This window comes from Pangasianodon hypophthalmus, chromosome 17, assembly GCF_027358585.1.
Source record: "Pangasianodon hypophthalmus isolate fPanHyp1 chromosome 17, fPanHyp1.pri, whole genome shotgun sequence".
Taxonomy (NCBI): Eukaryota; Metazoa; Chordata; class Actinopteri; order Siluriformes; family Pangasiidae; genus Pangasianodon; species Pangasianodon hypophthalmus.
In genome coordinates, this window is record NC_069726.1 from 12025593 (window position 1) to 12041349 (window position 15757).

Here is a 15757-nt window from a genome sequence, read left to right on the forward strand (position 1 = left end):
AATGATGGGATGCCAGCCGTGCTGAATTCGCTTGCTCCGCCTCACAGCCACATGCACTCTGGCTGTCCAAAACAAAAGGGGTGCTGAACCGGCACTGTCCATTCAGCAACCTGCCGACAGTTGTGCGAGGAGCGCTGTGTCACTATATATGTATGTATATATATATATATATATACAGTCAGTTCCGGAAGTATTTGGACAATGACAGAGTTTTTGTGATTTTGCCTTTATACACCACCACAATGGAGTTGAAATAAAACAATCAAGATGTGATCGAAGTGTAGACTTTCAGCTTTATTTTAAGAGGTCCCACAAAAATATGGCATTTACCATTTAGGAATTACAGCCATTTTCAGCAAAGTACCTCCATTTTCAGGGGCTCAAAGGTATTTGGACAAAATGACATAATTGTAAATATAATCATAATTTTAATACTTGGATGAAAATCCTTTGCAGTCAATGACTGCCTGAAGTCTGGAGCCCATGTTCTCAAAACTCAAATTCTGAGTTTCCTCCCTGGAGATGCTTTGCCAGGCCTTCACTGCAGTCACCTTCAGTTGCTGCTTGTTTGTGGGTCTTTCTGCCTTCAGTCTTGTCTTCAGTAAATGAAAAGCATGCTCTATTGGGTGGAGATCAGGCGACTGACTTGGCCATTGAAGAATATTCCATTTCTTTCCCTTCAAAAAGTCTTGAGTTGCTTTCGCAGTATGTTTAGGGTCATTATCCACCTGCACTGTGAAGTGGCATCCAATCAGTTTTATAGCATTTGGCTCAATGTGAGCAGAGAGTATAGCCCTATACACCTCAGAATTCATCTTGCTACTTCTGTCAGCAGTCACATCATCAATAAACACCAGTGAGCCCGTTCCATTGGCAGCCATACATGCCCATGCCATAACACTTCCTCCACCATGTTTGACACATGATGTGGTATACTTTGGATCATGAGCTGTTCCTTTCTTTCACCATACTTTTCTCTTCCCATCATTCTGGTACAAGTTAATCTTGGTTTCATCAGTCCAAAGAATCTTATTCCAGAACACAGGAGGCTTTTTTAGATGTTTTCTGGCAAAGTCTAATCTGGCTTTCCTGTTCTTGAATGTTACCAGTGGTTTGCACCTTGTTGTAAACCCTCTGTATTTACATTCATGAAGGTGTCTCTTGATTGTAGATTTTGACAATGATACGCCTCCCTTCTCCAGAGTATTCTTGACTTCTTGATTATATATATATATATATATATATATATATATAAAAACAAAAAGTTACTGAGATGTTGGTAGTAAACTTTGATGAACAAAGCATTGCCAATCAATATGCCAAAGAGGATCCCAACAACAGCAGGGTAAAAGCCCTCAGAAGCACAAAGCATTGTGGGAGCTCAGAATTAAAATTACATAGACAAAAAAGACACCATCTTCCACCTACACTGCAACAAATTATATCTTCGATATCATTTTAACTAAAAATTTAACTAATATTTTTATTATTACATTGTTTTTAAACAAATATAAGATTATTAAGCCATTTCACTTATTTCATTGTTAATTTTTTTTAGAAAGAAAGAAAAATTATCTGATAACAGAAAGACAATTTTAGGTTTAATTAGTAAATATGCCTAGAAATAGGCTTAGTGGTCATACATTTGTCATATAATAATCTAATTACTTTTTTATTCAAACTATATTCACTTGTTAAGATATCATTTTTGCAGTGTAGCTGAAAGTACTTTTCAATCCCTGCTCTGCATCATGTTCTCTTCAAGCCATGGCTTGACTTGATCCACAAAAATCGAAGAAATCATCCCAAAAGGTTTGAAAAGTAGTGAGAGAAGATTTAGTAATTTTATTTAATATTTTGTCCCAAAGAACAAATAATATCCACAAACGATTTGAAAGGTGAAAAGATATTAAAACTAGATCTCCTTGTGGTAGTGTTTTTACACTAAGCAAAATACAATACAATTATAATCCATTACAATATGCAATACAATATCTATATGCATGCATGTTCATGTGAACAAAAATAAATAAATAAATACAAACAATTATTAAATTCTTACCTATAAAATGAATCAATGTCCTCTGGACTAACACACAACGTGTGGGAAGTGGGATGTGTTCTTCTATTGTAGACAAGAATGATTTATCTGAATATTTAGCAAGTCAAATGATATTTGCTCTGTTTCTGGAATCCAAGTCTAATTTTGTCTTTATACAGCTGTTTAGTCCAGGACTGGTTTAAATAGAAGTATGCACACAGTAAACTATTTCTTATGAAACTACTATAAAAGCACCACCCCTGTTTTTGAGTCAACAGTCCCTGTGTTTTCGATGAACTATCTGTGTTGAATTAATTTACAGCAATTCCATGTTTTCACAGCTGAAATAGATGTTTAGAAGTGATTTAAATTTGTTATGCAGTTTAGTGTGAGCCAAATGATTGTTATTACCAGTGAGTACATCTATGTTTTTATGTGATTCTGTTGTAATAAAAGGAAATTTAAAAAGTTTAAAATGTATATATGGTTTAAAATTTCTTTACTAAAAACATTAATGTGTTAATGTAACTTGATGCACAGCAATAAAATAAATAATATGAAAATAAAATAAATAATATGAAAATAAATGAAATAAATGCAATACCTGAGAAAAACGAAAAATTATTAACATACTTTTGAGCTCTGATATTTTTACATATTTAGTATACCAGGTTGATAAGAAAGTCAAATTCAGCATCAAGGATAGAACTTTCTTCATATTGATAGCACTTACCATTTTATCAATTTAGAAGGTAAAGCTTTCTCTCTGAATAAAGTAAACTGCAGCAGGGCTACAGTATTGTCAGCTATTTACTGCAAAACCCACAAACGGTCCACTGTGGAGACAGGAACTGCTACACCTCTGTACCTAGTCTATTCTTTGACCTTTTATAAATGGCATGATCTTACTGGTTGGCTAAGCATGCTCTAAAGAAACTTAATTTATCTGCATTAGGTTACTCTTGAGTTCACACACATTATTATATTATTGTTGGTTTACCAGTGTTGAATAGAAATGTGTTGACAAGTATTATTCATTAGGACTCACAAGCTATAAATGGATATGGTAAAAAGGTAGGGTCAGCTGCAACACTTTTCTTAATTTGGCCACACTGCTGCTTGATCAGGCAGTTATGGTAAGAACAACCAGCCGATGGTGCCTAAAAGACATGATCTTATTGTAAAACTTTGTTCTTTCATCTAGTATTCAAGAACTGTGACAGTCACATTGATAAAAGTTATTTTAACAATGAGCAATCATGAGTTGCAGATACTTGGGCTCTGTCCCAAACTGCAAGCTACCATACTAAAATTTGTTCATTACACCAGTTATCATTAGTGTACATTGTGTAGATTGGAACATAACTTTAAAATATACTCAAATGTGTTGTGAGCCATGTGATTAATACTGAAACTGGAGGAAGAGTGCAGCAAAACCCATGCTACAAAACACTCTTCCCACCAGTAGTTTGCAACTCCGGATTCTTTAAAATTTCTTAGTCACATAACATGTTCACCACTGAAAATCTGTAATTACACTTAAAATCTGTAATTAATTAGAACACTGTGCTTTTCAAGGAAATAGAGAAGAGAAGAAATCCTGTTTTTTTTTTTCCTGCATGTTTTATCCTGATATTAAATGGTCTGTTGTACTTCTTGCATCCTTTTAATAAAGGTACATCTCAAAACAAACGTCTCATAGGAAGACATCCTTCATAGGAATGCATCCAGTTTGGAGTTTCAAAATGGTCAACCACAATAACAACGCCTCACTGTTCACATCACATGAGTGCATGTTCACTAAACATCATTATCATGAAACCATTAATTATTAGCTTGATAGTTTGCTATGCTTAAAGATATGAGGTAAGATTAGTCCTTTTTTTCTAGATCAGGGGCCAGTTCTTCGTACGTCGCTAACTCAGTTAGCTGGATTTGATTGTTGACGATTTGGCATGATCTTGGATTATTTGGTTCTTCGACGCTCATCCTGAAGTTGTTGTCATAGCAACGGGTCGGTAAGCTTAACCCTGCTCGGGACCAGGCTTATTTCATGTAAACAGGGTTAGATCGCGGCTTTCTAAGCGGAGGTGATAGGGGAAGTGTGCTGCAGCCATGTCTTGCCCGTTTTTACGAGAGCGACCTGTTGCGGAAGGTGCGAGGATAATTCACAGAGCTTTTAGAATTAATCGCGTTTTGCGAGACAGATAGGAACCATTAGCACACGTGAGGGTGTCATTTACATAAATAATTTGTTGGAACCTCATATTAAAACTTTCCTTTACACTACTGGAGATGCGGAGAACTTGTATTTGTCTACAACACTACACATACACTACATGAACAGTATATGTAGTTAATATTACCATTTTGTAGAATATTCTTGTATTTCACCTTTACTTGTTCACAAGTTCTAGTGGGTCCCGTGGTGGCTCTAATATAAAAGATTAAAGTAATTATGAAAATTAAAAAAAAAAAAAAAAAAAGTACATAATATATACTGTAATAAGTGATAAAAACATCTAACACTGTCACTACTTATGCATTCAATTTGTCTGCGACTTTTTGCCAACCCTGTCTCCTGGCTTTTGCAGCCTTTGAGGTGTTCCCTGAGGTTTTTATTAAATTTAGGAACTCGCCATAGCCCTCCATTAAGAGTTATTGTTCTGTCGCTGAGAAAAAGTGGGCGTGCTCTTTGGCCATTGTGGGCAACCAATAGCAGCGCTGCTGATCAGTGTTTCTACTATCGATACATATCCCCTTTTAAACCAGCGCGTGAACGCGCAATGATCTCAGATAACTCAATCCAGCCATACTAATCAACAACAGGTGTGTTCGAAGAACCTAATTAGCCAGATACTGATTATCTGGATCATATCATCTCGGATGTGTCTTTTGTTCTCGGATGTAATAAGCGACGTACGAAGAACGGGCCCCAGGTCTCTAACAGTTAAGTAGTTGGGTGTGTTATTTGAATGATTGTTTTTAGTCCTTGAGCCTGCCCCCATTCCCACCCATGTTCCCAAAGATCAGCGGGACTTTAATTAATTATGCTTTCCATTTCACCTAGCACACAGTTCTCACATAGAAGTAGCTGATAAAGCCAGAAGCTTCCACTAACTAACTAGCTCGTTTTTGCTTCACCTCTCTGTTCCACTTATCGCCTCAATGCCCGACAACACCGGAGCACATGTGTGGTCCTCTTTCATAGCTAAAACAACAATTTCACAACCTGTTAACAAAAGTGAACAGCATGGTAATAGGTTAGTTTATATACAGTATGGCTATGCTTGGCATTCAGAAACCTAGCTCTCAGATAATTATGTCCCCTTAGCAGGAGTTGATTTCTTGCTTTTGGTGATTAATAACCATTAGATTTCACTTATCCTGAGTTACTTATTTTCTAATCATCTTACAGACATGCTGTGCTTGTTACAGCAGTGAGCATAGGAGCTCTTTATGTAGGCTGGTTGATGTTCGCATTGTAGCCTTTAGCTTTTGCCCACTTGGCCATTCAAGTGCATGAAAGCCAAGTTGTAGCATTATAAAACACACAAAATTTGGCTCTTGAAGAGTGAAGGGACATTGAGGAGTGTCTATAAAATGACTGACCCCAGTCATAGCACAACAGAAATGACAGCACAGCAGTGGCAGAGTGTTGCATCAGTTGTGGTATAATTAGGGTTTTTGAAAGGAGGTATTTTGTCCATTGGAAAAATCTGGGAGAATATTTTTCTACCCCAATTTACTGTAATTCTTGCAAAACATGAAAATTGTGACTGATTTGTGACCGCTATCTAATAGTTATCAAATTATTGTTATTAATAGATGTAGTCAAATATAAATCAGTGGCTAGATATGATTTTAATGTATTTATATTTCAGTCATTTGTGAATTGGGAATTTCAGGAGCAATGTTTTAGTGTTTTGTTACAGTCCCATGAGAAAGTGTTAGAACTGTAAGGCCAATCCTTTTCTTTTTTAACTATATGAGAGCTCATTGCAAAAAAAAAACAAAAAACAACAGGAACGCAAAGACATTCTTGACCATTCTCACAGCAGCAATATGTTATGCACGCTCACTAGTTTTTCAGCTGCCTCTATCAGTGTTAGCTATCTATCATTTTAGCCACGTGGGCGGTAGCTCACGATGCTGGCTAGCTAACACTGATAGTGGCAGCCAGCTGAAAAACTCATGAAAAAAAAAAGAGAGCTCCTTACAAAGAAAACAAGACAGTAAAGGCACTTTTGACCATTCCCATAAATCAGTATGAGCCAAATTCCAACTGTTTATAGAGTTATAACTTTGCTATCAGGCAAAGTGACATGGGAGTTTAACACCTACTGTCAAAAACACTGCTGTATCAAGAGTGCTTGGATGAGATGATTAGACGACAAGTTGCTGTGAATAAGTGAAATGTAATGACGGGTACTAAATTCCCAAGTGCAATAAATGGACATCTGCTGAGGGGAGAGCAGTGCTGTAGCCATCTTATAATAGCCATCTATTATACATTCTTGTCCTCAGCATTTTTAAAGCAAAGTTCTGCCCATAATTATATTAAGCTTTGGTTGTTTTCTCACTCACTTGTACATTTTACCATATTAATAGATTTAAATGTAAATATGAAAATACCACATGAGACTTGCAGCCACACCTTTGACCTTTGGTAATGACTGAAGCAACACTGTGGTCTGGCTTTTTTTTTCTTTACCAAAACCAAAACTGCTGTAGAGATCTATCGCCTGATAAAGGGTGTTGCATCAAGAAACTAGGTTGTGCAAGGGACCAGGTTATGCAGCATTTGTCATTTATTTAGAAGAAATAAAACCACTATACAGAGAAGACACTGACAATCTGGTCCTACTTTAATTAGAACAGAGATGCTGTGATAGTCATGCCCACAGTTTGTGTGTTTTAAAAAAAGTGACTAGTCATAAATAAAACATAATGCACACAGACTAACACTTGAGTCTGTTTTTCTGATAGCACTTGCACAGTTATTGTTAGTTCTCATAGATACACTCCTCTCTCTGAGTCTGCCTGATTATCTGTTGATTAGATGTGGTAGTACTTCTGATATTTGATCCGGCACCAGGCTGAGCGTTTTGTGAACTTGAAGTGGTGTTGATTGTAGCACTGGAAAAAGTGAAGTTCTCGTAGATTTTATTGCTGTAGACTATGGATCCATTTGCAGCACCTCTTTCCTTACCTACCCATTTACATAGACAGACAGGTGGAGAGACAGACAGAATTCATAAAATATGTGTATGTTGATAGGAATTTGTCTGAAGTGCTCTGTTACCATCTAGTGGAGAAGAATATAAACTTTGCACTGTGTTTAACTTTTTTTTAAAATAGGATATTCAAACATAAGCAAGATGTCAGCAAGACAAAACAGGGGCTTTATGGGAAAGTTACAGGTTTCTGTTTAAAATGACCTAAGCTTTCATGTGAACTGGATGAAATATCTTTGCAACAGAAATAATTTCCCCGTAAAGAGCAGTTCACTCCAGTGAATGATTTTTCAGTATCAAACTTATGTAACATATTAATAGATTTACATATATGTAAATTTATGATTTAGTTTCATCATCTTGACCTCAGAGTAGCAAGATGAAATACATTGTAAAAAAATGAAAATGAAAATGAATCTTTTTTCTATACACATTGTTTATGTCGTGAATAATTGAGATGTCATGATATACTGAGTGTGAAATAGTGATTGGACTCACATTTGAAAAAGGCTACACCAAGCAGAATGAGGAGAAGCAGCCCTGCACAGGTGCTGATAATAATAATGGTCAGCCATGATCCCTCCCCAATGTTACAGCTCCCTGAAACACACACACACACACACACACACACACACACTAACAGTGAATCAAACTATCAAAATATACAGCACTACCAAAAAAGGTAGGCAGTGTTTTCTGTATCTTCCTTTTTTGTGTACGCCAGTGAAACCATTCTAGAAGGAAGGGGGTGGAGTATATACAGACATTTTAAGAATTTCAGCCTCCACAGAGTTATTCTTGCTGTCCGATGAACACAGATGCCTCTCTATACTCCAAAGAAAAGCTAAATGGACTGAGGATTGTTAAATACCATGTAGATGCAGTTCTTCTGTATGTACTCCATTATACACACTAATACAGGGTATCCCAAAAGTCTCCATACATAGGGGAAATGAACACTTTAGCAAAATATCTTCCAAAGTTTTTCATACTTAGTTTATATTATATTTTTTTCAGATAGCCTTTGACAAAGAAGAATGTATTCAACTCATTCTCATGTTAACAAACTTATTAACAAATGCAAAAGACTAGACGCGTTGTGGGCCAACCGAGAAGTTGACGTCCATGAACAGCCACTGATGAAGGCACAGCCGACGTGGTGCTGGCCTACATAGTCCCCTATATATGGAGATTTTTAGGACACCCTATAGTTTTGCTACATATTGACATTTGCTACATATTGTCTTCTACACAATTTAATCTTAGAAACTCACTACTACTGTTACTACAAATACTACTAATAGAAGTGTTGCTACCTATTGCTGTTCTGAAAGTAAAGATTAGGCCTGTTAGAATCATGGCATTAACCAAAGACTAACTGTCATACAAACAGTATATAGTATAGTATAAGCCTAATATTATCAGTGTGAGGAGTCTATTTTAATTAAGCCCATTCTACACACAAGCAGAATCCCAAATGGCTTCCTTTTCATTATACATAAACTTACTACACAGCATATAACATAACGGCATTCTAAAATGTACATAGCGCAATATAGCGCACCGTTTCATTTTATACTTATACAGAAAACTGATATTAGAAAAAAAGGGTCATCAATGATCACTTAGCCAATAGGTATAGGAAATACTTTTTGATTGACTTATGTAAGGGGACCTAAAGTAGAACAATAGATCTGAAAAACATGAATATGCAGATATCATAAAAGAAAATTAGAATAGTATTCCAACAGTTAAATTAATTCTGAAGGCCGTACTATACTCAATTCAGCTCCTTTGCCCTCCACCGTTCATCTCCCCCCCCCCAAGCCCCCCTAATTTCGACAACATCTGACAACAAGCGAGGCATGTACGCCCCCACTTTCTTGAAGAAGTAAAGCACAACCAAACCTTAGAGATGTTCTTTAACAAACTGTCGACAGAAAATCCCAGAGACTGTCTGGTTAACCCGAGAGGCAGGGGTTTTTCCATTTTGGGGTAAATCCTCTTGTGGGTCTGGATCCATAATGAAAAAGCCAGAGCTGACTTTGACACAACATGAGGATCAAATCTTGAGGAAGTGCAAGCAGACACCAAAGGGAACACAACCTCTTCTGAGTGACACCTGATAATGGAATTATGTATATTACAGGATACAAACTATATAGTACGGCCAAAGCATAAGACTATGGGTATGATGTGCAAAGCCTTTTGTGCCTATTACAGGCTTAATTAGGCTGCACACAGCAACATGCAAACTGAAAATCTCCCCCTCGTTATGGGCTGTATTCAGAGTTGGTAACTTAAGTCTAAAAGTTATATCAATAATTACACATATTCAGAAGCAGGTTTTGCAGCTGCTTAGATTTTTCTAGGTTCCCCAGTCAGATTATGCAATTCATCTGTGTGAGACAGTAGCATCTAGTCAAGCACAAGTCAAAAGCACTTGCCTTTAAGCCCAAAAAAGCTCAGGGATAGAAAATGCTGACTGAAAAAGGAAATAGCTTTTTTCTGTCAAGTATAATATGATGTAACAATCATAAAAACAAGGGACAATTTAAAAGTGAACAAAAAAAATACTTATATGATAATATATAAATGATGCAATGTAATGATACGACGTAATGTGTAATGTACCGTGCACGCAGGATGTAGAGTATTTTATCATGCTTTTAATTGGCTATTTTGAATTATTTAAATAATTAAAACTAATTTTTATTTCCACTTTATTCGGGTTAACTTTAGGTTAATTCATAAACATATCCACAAGAGAGATAAGCAATGTCTCTGATTAAGATGCTGCCTTCTCCAGTGTCCTCCACGCAAAAAAAAAAAAAAAAAAAAAATACGACTTTAATGAGAAGATACCAAACATAACACTACAAAATAACACTAAAAGTGTCATATTTATGTATTTAATATTGGCTTGAATGGCATTTTTTCATAGTGTTTTTTTTTTGTGTATTTATAGTTCAAATCATAAGCTTCAGTGTGACATATGCTAATATCTTGCAAGAAAACTGTGCTTAAGTTTAACATTAGAATCACATGTAACTTGGACACACCGCTGTTAGGCACACTGAAGAGTGCCCGCAATTCTCTGAAGAGTGTTTAAAACTCTAGTTATGTTCATGTTCGTAACTCAGCTGAATACAGCCCTATATGAATTTGAGAGAAGATCATGCAAAGTAGAGCAAGTCAGAGCAAAAGCCGGAGAAGTGTGAAGTGTGGCTGATTATGTATATAGTTCAATGTATTAAACGTTTGGCAATTAGTGTGATTTTGCTTGCCTCCCAAAGCCAGGTGCCCTGAGCTGTAAGGCACTGTGTGGTTTTAACTCTAGCTACTTTGGAACTCTCAGTGTGAGCTGTTTTTATTAATTCGCATTCATTCATATATAGAACCTTGTTAATGAATTAGTCAGGAAACTGTCTTGTAATACTGCTTGTCAGTTTTGCTGCTTTTCATTCAATGACTACTCAGAGTAATGAGGAGGATGAGGCCTTTAGCAAATGAGTCTCTCAGTCAAAATCATTAGTGGGCATAATTCTGAAGCATTTTACCTTTGCTTCATATGAAAGCAAAAAAGAGTGCAAGCTTGTCTATTTTCTAGCTTATCTATCTGAGTGTGTGTGTGTGTGTGTGTGTGTTAACAGAACAGGATATTTGGGCTGGGTCCTAAACCACCTACTACTACATTGAATATTATCAGTTGTTGTTACTATTTTGATGCAATCTATTGCATACTATGGGTTTGAAACACAGCTCTGAACACTGATTTGACATTCATACAAAATCCCATGTTACAAAATGCTCTTCCTTGCGTTGCTTGCAACAAATAATTGAAATCAAACAATCCTGTAATAATTGTGACAGATTTTGAAAAGATCTGAGTCTCTGATGTATCCTCTAAATTTACATTTGTCATGGCTTCTCTGGTTACAGTTTGAGGGTTTTTTTTTGTGTAGTTTGTGGTGTTAATGCCATAGCCATTGTATGAAAAGTGGCACACAGGGTTAGGGGAAGAAACATATCAAGAGAAATCATGTGACTGAGCAAGTAATGAAGAAGTCTTCAGTAAACAAGGGTGTGAAGAAATTATTGCTGTCATGTTAACATAAAAAGCCTGAGTGAAAAATTGTATTCTTTTGGTCTATTTACATGTCTTACGTGATCTAGTTTAACCGAATAAATGTCCACATTGGAGAGTAGGTAAAAGGCTCACCTGAGTCGCATGGAAGCGTGATGCTCTTGCTGTAGAGTGTGTGGTTGTTTGAGTAACTGGCTTGACAAGTGAGTGTCTCGCCGTCTGTCCAGTGCGGCTTGCAGAGCGTCAGTGTGTTTCTCATGCTGCTGGACTCATGATGGTAAAGAAGCTGAGTTGCTCTGGTCCATGTGAAGTTCACCTGCTGTGGTCTTAAACCCTTCAGAGAGCAGAGCAGCTCCACGCAGGAGGAATTAGTGCTGTTCATCAGCTGCAGGGTAAGAGCCGAAACTGCGGAGAGAACGGAGAGAACACTGAAATCAGTAAGTCATGGCAGCATTTCCTCAAGAAACCATACAATGTAGTACAGGCTTTCAGAGACGTAAATAATATTACATTTACTGTTAGTATAGTGAGTGACAGAAAAGAATTTGAGAGCAAGTGAAGAGTAAAAGAAGATTATAATCATCATTACCTTTAAGCATCAGGGTTGAAGAGTTCTCTGCTGTTGGTGGTGGTATTAATTTGGTCATCACACATTTATAAACACCAGCATCGTTGCTTTCAACATCTGTTATATTCAGCCCTAAAGGTTCTGTATTTACTTTAAACCGACGTCCACATTGAGAGATACTGAGAGTTTCATTACTGTTAATAAAATATGTACATAAACTTGGCTCCTTGACTTCATCCTTTTCCCACTTAACACTGATCTTCATAAAGTCACTGTACTTGAAGAGTAAAGGACATGGTAGAAAGGCAGTATCTCCACTAGACACTGTAACGTCCACAGCACCTATAGAGTGAAGGAGTAAATTAGAATAGTGCAAAATACTGGCATGAAGAAATGCACTGATTTATAACTGATTTATAACACAAATATCTACTCTCCAACTACTAGGGCTGGGCAATATGACAAATTGATATTATTCATGTCATAAATTAGTCATGGTATGCTTTCTGAGAAAAAAGCAAGTATCGCTGGTACCAGTGACAAGTTATTGTATGTTAAAAGCTCTATCATTTGTATTTTAATGTTGAAAACACTGTTAACTTTTTCGTTTTAATGTTTCCTTAGTAAACTTCAGCAAAACGAAATATTGTGATACTTATAGTGGATCATAATGCCTGGAGGTATCGTGTTATGAAATTTTAACCTAATTGCTCACCCTTACTGATTACATTCCATGATATTCCATGAAAAGGCTTAAATCCTTGAGCACAGTTATAGATGCCTGAACAGCCCAGAGAATAATTTTTATCCTTTGAACCAAAATATGAGATTTGCAAACCTATTGTTTAGAAACAAGAATAATGAGCTATAATGAAATCAGTGCAAAGAACTTTAAAATGTGACTTTGATTCCTTTTATTCAGCTAGTGAATTAAATAGCACCATCACTGTTTTATTTTTCTAAAATTACAGATCTTTAAAAAGTCTAAGTGTAAATGCAATAATCTATTCACTAAGTTTCTCCATGCTGGTTTGAAAAGAAAGTTAAAGGAAACAACAAAACATTCAGATCACATGTATATTATCTACATTATCTACATTTATTATCTTGTTATAAATTGACTTATTATTTAATAATGTAACACTGTCTTTTAACAGGCAGCTGTTGCAAATTTAGAGCTTTGCTATAAACAATTTTGCATAAACTGACAACAGCACACAAACCAAGCTAAAAGTGAGAATAAAATATCTTACCTGTGTTTCTAGAAGAGGAAAAAGTAAGAGCTAGAAGAAGGCACAAGAGCTTCCCTGATAACATGTTTAGCACAAAGGTTTAAACTGTTTCTCCTCGAGTGTGGTAGATGTCTAATAGATCTAGCGCTCTCCTACGCGCGCACACACCACATCACATCAAGTTCTGTCCAAATGAACTCACACTTCCAGCCCCCGCATAAGTGACACAATAACTACGCTGCCTTTTCCGGTTAGATATCAAGATTTACACAAAAAATAAAGTACATTGCTAAGTAATAACTTACTAGCATAAAATGATTGATTTCATAAAGAATTTACTTGTTACTGTTTAGAGTTTAAGTATATATAGAGACAATTTTTACAAACAGATACACACAATGACATCAGGGAAATATTTTTGAAATGTTTTGTCTTCACCTCTGCCAGTTCTGCTTTCTGAAGAAGGCAACATGGAAAACGGTGCTTCAGAATACAGGAAATGCAGGCCACAGCATTTCATTACAGAATTTCGTAACATCAGCTAAAAGTGACAGAAGCAAAACATAATGCAGTTTAGGAAGGCAGTACACTCACACCAGAAGCACACACACTACTATGTCAGTGTCACTGTTGCGGTGGGAATGGTCCACTATACATCTGATCAGTGGTGGTCCTTTTCTACTGATGTATGGAGTACCTGCAAAGTGACCTATTTGGTAAAATGGCCAGTAACAGTATATACATGTTAGCTGTACATACTAAACTGGTAATCTAATGTGTGTGCTGTATGGACCTATTTTGCAACTTGTCACTTAATTCACTTTACAATTTACTTTAGCACTATACTTTGTCTTGTTTACACTCATACTGTTTTCCACTTACTTATAATGCATCTAGTATAGTATATAGTATTGTGTTATTGTAGCTATATTATTTGCCTCCTGGCAAGTTTCGTACCTGCACAGATTTCTACACTTTCCTCAGTACAATGCTGTGTAACAACATCTGTGCACACTGTTATAACCGGCACATGAGTGTACACCTGGTTACAATCTTATTTTGAACATAAAGTACATCTACACTTTTATACTTTTTTTTTTTTTTTTTTTTTACATTTGTATAGTTGTTTGTTTTTAATAAATTTTTTTTAATGTTTTAACACCATTCTGCTGTAATATTGTCTATTGTCTCTTGCCTGCTGCTGTAACACTGGAATTTCACACCTGGGAGTAATAAAATGTTATCGTTATGCATTATACATTTTATTCTGTTTGAATAATACTTATTTAAATTGTATTGTATTATTGCAGCCCATCTGCCATCTTTGAGTTACTGTAGCCTTCCTGTGAGCTCAAACCAGTCTGGTCATTTCCCTTTGACCCCTCTCATCAACGAGGCATTTCTACCAGCAGAACTGCTGCTCACTAGATTTTTTTTTGTCACACCATTCGGTGTCAACTCTATAGACTGTTGTGCATGAAGACCCCAGAGAATTAGAAATTTCTGATATACAGTTACCCAGCCCCCTGATGCCAACAACCATGCCATGATCAAAACCACTGAGATCATATTTTTACTTAGTCTAATGTGAACTGAAGCTCTTGACCTGTATCTGCATGATTTTATTTAGCATTGTACTGCTGCCATAATTGGCAGATTGGATAATTGCATGAATCAGCAGGTGTTCCTAATAAAGTGGCCTGTGAGTACATACCTATGTATGTATGTATAAGTGTATACACCCACTGAACACTTTATTAGGGGAACACCTGTACACCTACACATTCATGCAATTATCTAATCAGCCAATCGTGTCGAAGTGGTGCAATGCATAAAATCATGCAAATAAGGGGCAGCAGCTTGGGGTAATGTTCACATCAACCATTAGAATTTCAGTGATTTTGACTATGGCATGATGGTGTTGGTGTCAGACATGCTGGTTAGAGTATTTCTATAATTGCTGATCTCCTGGGATTTTCATGCACAACAGTCTCTAAAGTTTACTCAGAATGGTGAAATAAAGAAAAAACATCCAGTAAGTGGCAGTTCTGCAGATGGAAATGCCTTGTTAATGAGAAATGTCAGCAAAGAATGGCCAGACTAGATTGAGCTGACAGAAAGGCTACAGTAACTCAGATAACCACTGTGGTGAGCAGGAATCTCAGAATGCACAACACGATGAACCTTGAGGCAGATGGGCTACAACAGCAGAAGACCATGTCGGGTTCCACTTCTGTCAGCCAAGAACAGAAAGCTGTAATGGGCACAGGCTCACCAAAACTGGCCAGCTGAAGAATGGAAAAATGTGGCCTGATGGTTGGTTCAAGAATTTGGTGCAAGAATCCAATGGAATCCAACATGAATGCACGAATCCAACGTGCCTTGTGCCAACAGTCCAGGCTGGTGGAGGTGGTGTAATGGTGTGGGGAATGTTTTCTCAGCACACTTTGGGCCCGTTAATACCAATCATTCATTCTTTGAATGCCACAGACAATTTGAGTATTTTGATGACCATGAATTTACATCTTCTAATGGCTACTTCCAGCATGATAATGCACCTTGTCACAAACAAAAAAGTCGTCTCAAACTGGT

At 36.7% G+C, this 15757-nt stretch overlaps 1 protein-coding gene across 2 annotated transcripts; it reads right to left on the reverse strand.

Moving 5' to 3' along the window:
• Positions 1 to 6828: 6828 nt before the first annotated feature.
• LOC117599311 (uncharacterized) lies at positions 6829 to 13904 on the reverse strand. 2 transcript variants are annotated; one of them, XM_034312288.2, is made up of 5 exons: positions 13604 to 13904; positions 11955 to 12275; positions 11501 to 11770; positions 7777 to 7878; positions 6829 to 7253 (listed from the first exon to the last, which is right to left on the reverse strand). In XM_034312288.2, the coding sequence occupies exons 1-5, from the start codon at positions 13701 to 13703 to the stop codon at positions 7048 to 7050; spliced, it is 999 nt and encodes a 332-aa protein (XP_034168179.2). In that variant the 5' UTR covers positions 13704 to 13904; the 3' UTR covers positions 6829 to 7047. The 2 variants fall into 2 exon arrangements, with proteins under 2 accessions (XP_034168179.2, XP_034168180.2); XM_034312289.2 differs by lacking the exon at positions 13604 to 13904 and adding an exon at positions 13187 to 13597.
• Between the last annotated feature and the right edge of the window lie 1853 nt (positions 13905 to 15757).